The sequence below is a fragment of the Diadema antillarum genome, unplaced genomic scaffold (genome assembly GCF_040938485.1).
Source record: "Diadema antillarum isolate AM-2024a unplaced genomic scaffold, OU_Dant_1.0 seq00000368_RagTag, whole genome shotgun sequence".
In the NCBI taxonomy this organism is placed as follows: domain Eukaryota; kingdom Metazoa; phylum Echinodermata; class Echinoidea; order Diadematoida; family Diadematidae; genus Diadema; species Diadema antillarum.
The window spans coordinates 954,452-961,353 of NW_027271369.1; the positions used below are offsets into that span (position 1 = coordinate 954,452).

A 6,902-nucleotide genomic window follows, 5' to 3' on the forward strand; every position below is an offset into this window, starting at 1 on the left:
AACGCATTGCCATTCAATTTTGCGCATGCGCGCCACCTTACCTATAGTGCTTACCTCTTGCTATAAGTGAGGGCTGGATCTGGTTGTCGTTTCATTCGCCGTTGGTACTAAGCTAAGACACCGAGGATTCGAATCTATCAGAGAAACTCATCGGATCTCTGACTTGTCTACAGACTGGCAGATGTTTGTCTTAAGGTAGGCCTAATTGAATGAAATCACATTTTGAGTGAAATCGCATTTTTTTAAAATAGTTGATTGATTACGCATCGCAGCTTAGCGAATTGATAAATGTATTGCTATAGACAGCTCTGATCGACATGGCATGATGGGCAAGCACTACGTAAAATGCCTTTACTCTTATTATCTCCACCATGATTAGACCTATGATTATCAATGCTGTAATTGTTATCACTATCATTTTTGTTATTGCTGCAAAAAAAAATATCTTGCGTTGAAACATAGGCCCTACATTGCACGATGATCGTTGTAAATCACGTGGTTCTCTACTGAAGAGCAAACTTATAATGTCAGAATATCCTTACACAGAATTCGATAGATATATTTTGTGGCACGTTGACTTGTTGGAATTGTGTGTTAGAATGCTGCAGTGTCGAGATGTATTTGAAATTGATTTTGTACACAACTTTAAGAATACTGATGTCATTATTAAAATAAGATAATCCTCTGATAACCAGCAGTATCTTAGCAGTGAAAGCTCTGAAATTGAAAGGAACAGTGGTAAGTAGTGATGCTGTATAGTGCCTTTGCGGTGCACGCCCGCTTAAAAAAAAAAAAAAAAATGAAGTTCTTGTGACCGGCGATTTTCTGTCGTTATGACGAAATTTCGTCATAATCGATTCATCCAATACAACATTATGATGACAACACGCACAATGATATATTGAATGCTATTCATTGAATACCCATCATACGCTAAAAAGCCACATTAAATGGGATGCTATCTCACTCATTTAGTCTAAATTATGGGCCTACATCTAGTAGAGAGCATATTGTAGTTGGTACGTTAATGCTTATATACTTTGAAATCACAATATATAAGACTTGATGACCTAGGATTCGTGTACAGTTCGTTATTCTAAAATTTTGTTACTTGGAAGAATCGTTATTCCGGAGGCTCGTTATTACGAAAGGCTGTTATTCCAAAGATTGGTGATTCCAAGGATTCGTTATTCCCAAGGTTTATTTTTCCGAAGTTCTTAATTCCGGAAGTGAGATAAGGTTCGTTGTTTCAAAGGTTCGTTAATCTGAATATGAAATATAAGATTTGTTATTCCGGAGGTCAGTTAATTCGATAATCGTCTTACTGTTCATCAGAAAAAAGCTATTCGATTGTGTACAAATTCTCATTATCTCGCTCACACTCCTCCTCTTTTCAAAGACTTAGGCTGTTTATCTTTCAAAGATAAAATCTATTATAGAACAAGTACTTTTATGTTTAAATATGTACATTCGATATTGCCGTGTATTTTTGATGATTATTCTAAAACGCATTCCATGAGTCATAATTTTAATACACGTCATAAACAAAATTTTGTCTTGCCATTATGCCGATCTAAGATGAAATATAGGAATTCAGTACAATATAAAGGTGCAAAAATATGGAATTCATTAGAATATAATCTTAAGTGCATTATGAGTTTAAATCTTTTTAAGTTGAAATTGAAAAAATATCTCTTTGAATCTTATGATTAAATATGTTTTATCAAGGTATTGGAGCATTATATATTCATGACGTTCTGTTTTGTGTTGTATTTATGTATGTTCTCTTTGTTTTTATGTGCATTTTTTGTGTTTTATTGAGTATCTAGTGTTACTATGTAGCATTTTGTATTTCCATGCCAATCTGTTTTTTAATGTACTTCTGTATAGGGAAGCACATTCTTCTAGCCACTGGCTTTTTCGTGGTTTTCCTCGACATTTCATTATTGTACAAAATATTGGCTCTACTGCTTTTATGAAATCAATAAATTGAATTGAATTGAATTGAAAATAATGAAAAAGGTTCGTAATTACGAAGGTTCGTTTATTCGCAGACAATATAAAGTCTTTAATTTGTAAGTTTTGATAGTAAAGGGTCTACTCACATCCCTTTTTTTATTTTCACTTTTAGATTTACGAACCTCATCATTTTTAGATTACCAAATTTTCGTTTATGAGAACCTTATTCATTTTCGGAGTGAGAACCTTCGAAAAAGCGCCACAAATGTTCGTAATAACGAGCCCTACTTCATTTTCAAATAAAAAACTTCAACATTTATCAGAATTTGTGTATTTCATATTAACGAACTTTATTTCATTTCGTATTAATATATACGACAAAGAAAGTTCTCGGAAATGTTGCATGGCACAGCGAGCAAAAAAAGAGCTATTTCTATTTTAAAGACACTGAATTGTAAAGCGTTTTCCTACGCAGCGGCACTCTGTAAATGTTTTGCTCTGATTTTTGGAAGCGATCCGCATTTCGTGAAAATGGAGCACATTCTTTTTCTTTGTCAATGGCGCTCGGAAAAAAACTTCCCTATAATGTAAATTTCGCTTTGACAATGTTCATTACAAGAGAATTTATAACCATGGACTTTAAAGACGATAATTTGGGGGCCTGAAATTTTATTTCGTTGTAACGAACTTTTCTTATAACCGTATTCCTTGTAACGGGAGTGCACTTTGCTTGTTATCAAAATGAACCGGAATATATGAAGGGATACAATGTTCAGTTTCTATGTATGTTAACTGTTTCTTTTGTGTCTGTCTCCTTGGTACCTTCTTGGAATAACTGATAAACTTCTGATGATTCATCTTATGAAACATCGTGTTTTTCTTTATTAAGAGATTATAGAATTCGATAAGAATTTGTTCTTGTTTTTATTTCTCCAGAATCAGTGCATTTGTACTTAGTCGTCATTGAAACTTTGTGATGAAATTGTTTTTTTTTTTGTTTCTTCAAACAGGTCTGTCGATACATCCATTCACAATGAAGAAGATGGCTGCCACTATGATGATAATTCTTGCTCTTTGCCAGGAGTACGCCCATTCCGATTTCACTAGCACTTTTGCGAATGAGAATCACGACGAAGATCTATCTTACAATGTTACTACTGGGCCCGAAGAAGCCAAAACGGGGCCCCAAACCGCGGATAGCAATCATGGAGACATGCCTGGTCTACCAGGAGCAAAAGGACACCATGGAAATATATCCATGTCCCCAGGAATCTTCTCTACTGCAATGATGCCGATTGATGAGGAGATAACAACCGAAATAGCCTCTTGGCAATGGATCCCAATCAGTTGGACGTGGAACCTCGTCGTCCAGTTGATATCCGCCATCGCGGGGATCGTAGGGAATCTTCTGGTCATCGTTGTCCTGTTCCAGAGACGCGACAAGGGCCGATCAATGGACACACTGATTGGTGGCTTAGCCGTGGCGGATTTCTTGACGTCCGTCTTCATCATTCCCATCCCCAGAGCGTCCTTTGTGCCGAAGACCTTGCAAGGCGAGGTCTATTGCCGCTTTGTAGCCACCTACATCTTGCTCTGGAACTGCATCACAGCATCTTCTTACCTTCTTATGGCTATCTCTGTGGAACGTTACCTGGCGGTGGTGTTTCCTTTCCAATTTAACCGTTACGTCACAAGACGCCGCGTCTCAATATTCATCGCTGTGATCTGGTTGTTATCATTTCTCTCCAGTATTCATGTCTTTCTCGTTCATGGAGTTAGCGAGTTGACTCACAATTGCGTGGAGATATACTTGTCGCAAAACGCTCGAACTCTGATCGCGATTTACTGGTTTTGTCTTCGGCTCGTGATTCCATGTTTTACCATGATTATCACCCAGCTCCTCATTGCTCGTCAGCTCAACCAGCAGGCTGCCTTCTTCAACGATGCGGCCAACACCCATGCAGTAGAGGCGAGGAAACAGACGCCAAGTTTTCATATCGTAGCCAGAAATCGTGTCATCAAGATGATGTTTATTGTCATTCTCATCTACATCATCTGTTGGAGTCCAAACCAGACGGCATACCTTGGATACAATCTCGGTTGGGTCCCAGTGTCTTACCTCAATAGTCCACTCCAACAAGTTTTGACAGTTTTGGGCTTTTTCAACTCCTGCGCGAACCCTGTCATCTATGCTGCACGTTACCCTGAGTTCCGGGCAGCTCTCCGGGACATGTTCACCTGCACTTCACCCAAGGACATTCCGTTGTTTGAGAAAGCAGTTGAACCTCCGAATGATACTAAGGTCACACAGTGTACAATGGACAGTGTGTAATCAGGGAGGTGAGACGAAATCCCCTCCTCACTGCAATTTAGTTTCCTTTAATGTCTATGTAAAGTTTGATAACGTTGGTGTGTTTTTTTCCCGCGCTCACTCGAAAAAAAAAGAAGGTATAAGTAGACAGGAAACGACGGAGCTGAAAATAGATATATCCTAAATAGAAATAACAATAATTCAGAGAGAACAACGGCCTTATGATTCTAACCTTGTACATTTTTTCTTTATCAATGATGCTTTGACTATCGCTCTCAAGGTAGCATGAACACATATGAAAATAAAAACAAAGCTGCACATTCCATAAAAGGTTCCGTCGATTTATTCATTCATTTATTCATTTATCGTATTTCAGCAAGGCACTTTAAGCTTAAAACATTACTGTTTTTTTATTTTCATTATCAGGTAGCAAGTTGGAAGGCACTGTGTTTCAAATCTGTCACAACTATCGTCACGTAGTGCTCTTGTTTTCGTCTGAAAGAATTTAGGATAGAATAAAACGGGATGAAAAATAGAATTATATAAACGCACACAAAATTTCATGAAGATGAGCGCAGAAGAAAACGAGGTAAGCAGGGCTGTTATGACCGTGTTCTTGCTACTGTATAATTCATGATTTCATACAATATTTTCCGCACCAACATGTTTGTCTTTGCAGGCGCTATAAGTAGGCCGTACCTAGAATTCGAATTTCACATAAATAGATTAATGCGTTCCCGTGAGTTCTTGTTTGGGATCAAAAGGATTATTTTTTCTATTAGGTACGTGTTTTTCCTTCACGTAAGGTTGAAGGGTTAATGAGCTGATAAAAGCTTCTCGGTTATCAGCCATCACAACTGACATTAAAAATCTGATAAGCTAGCTGAACCTCTTCATATGTCATGAAGATATCTTGTTTTCATATAAAATGAAATAAACGTAATAGAACATTTAAAGGCATAATTTACCATTTGCATGTGAAACAAAAACCCATCATTAATGCTTTAAAATAGTTTTAAAATGTGAGTTAGGGATAGAAACAACCAATGAAAAATTGAACCAGTATAATCGAGGTTAAGTATTGAATCACAAAATGTGAACAATAGTTGACGTACAGATTATGCATCAAAAGTGATATCTTGAACATTTTTTAAATCACTGTTCCCAAAGGTAAACAGAACCTTTAACAAAAAGCATTCAAATCAGATTTGAAGGTTGCTTAATACGACGAGTGTTAACAGATAACATCTCCATAGTATTGATCAAAGCAAAGCAATGTTAGGCCCGTGTTCCACAATCACGATCAATCAGATCGGCGGAGAGCGGCAAAAGCGTACAGGGAACGGTTTAAATCGGAAGCATCGTAGCAGCATCGTTTGGAGGACAGTGTTGGAATGGACATTATCTTTTTTTTTTTCAGATCAGGAAGAAATTTTAAACATGTTCAAAAATTTTCCCGATCTTCCCTTTCAAAATTGTCATTTTGAATCGTAAGACAAGAAGAGAGAACGTAGTGACATTGTAAACGCCGCGGAATGAGCGTAATAAAGTTGTTCTGAGCGTCGTACATCGGCAAAAGAACGGAAAGTAAACTAGACAACGATATCGTCCCGCTGCTGCGCCGCTCTTCCCTGATTAAAGCACAACCTTCCAGCTTTTACGCCGCTCTCACTATGTTCTCAACTCTCGTGTGAAATCATGGCCTGTTCCTATAACGCTATCAGTACAGTGCATTCCCGCTTTGATTACGATGTGTCGCTTATCCTACGCTGTCCCATACTTTACAGTACGCACGTCTTCCGCTCTCGCGCCTATAAAAGGGACGCAGCCGGTACGCTGGAAAGTTCGCTGCTAAAAATGTCTGCCAGAGGAAAACCAGAGAGATCGAGCAGGTCGAGGGGCGAAACTGTTTGGGCAAAAGCGTAGAGAGATCGGTTAAAATCGGAATCATCGTAGCAGCAACGCTTGGAGTATATACGGGGTTGAAGCGGGCATTTTATTTCAGATTGGGAACGAAACAATTTTCAAAGTTCTTCCCGATCTCCCCGAGCAAAATCGCCCCATTTTGAATCGTAAAGCAAGCGGGGAAATCGTAGCGACAATGTAAACTGAGATCAACAGTCGAATCGGGGTACATCGTCAGGGCACATCGGGCACTTTCCAGCTCTCTGGACGGGGGAACAGCGTGATAGGATCGTCTAGATCGTTCCGAGCGTAAATAGGGCGTACAGCGTGCATATATCAATATATCGGATAATATCGACAACATCGCCCTGACGGCGTAGTTACATCGTTCAAGCGTAACTGCAGCGGCAGAGAATGTATTATACAACACCTCAGAATGATGTCGAATTGTGATTGGCCAAGAACATGTCACATGACATTCAATAGAAAATACCTACCAAACTCATTGACGGTGACAGCCATACAATAGGCCCCTGGCATGGGCCTATAGCACGGCTCGAAGGTACTATAGCACGGCTTCGTGGGGGGCTACTAATGCATGGCCGGCCGCTCACAGAGTTCTGTGGCTCACAGCAGCAAAGCGCCAGCAAACTACATTGTACGTGCTGGCCGGCTGCGCTGCGATGCGCTGCCGGTAAACAGACCAGTCGCGGCGGCGGAGTACTGC

The 6,902-nt window shown here is 39.3% G+C and overlaps 1 protein-coding gene across 1 annotated transcript; it reads left to right on the forward strand.

Moving 5' to 3' along the window:
* The first annotated feature begins 3,172 nt into the window (after positions 1-3,172).
* Positions 3,173-4,291, forward strand: LOC139731354 (allatostatin-A receptor-like). Its single transcript, XM_071642247.1, has one exon. It carries the CDS (start codon positions 3,173-3,175, stop codon positions 4,289-4,291), a length of 1,119 nt encoding a protein of 372 aa, XP_071498348.1.
* The last annotated feature ends 2,611 nt before the right edge of the window (positions 4,292-6,902 follow it).

What these genes read in the sequence shown, in the direction of transcription:
- LOC139731354 (XM_071642247.1), top strand. Translation starts at nt 3,173, where the DNA reads ATGCCTGGTCTACCAGGAGCAAAAGGACACCATGGAAATATATCCATG.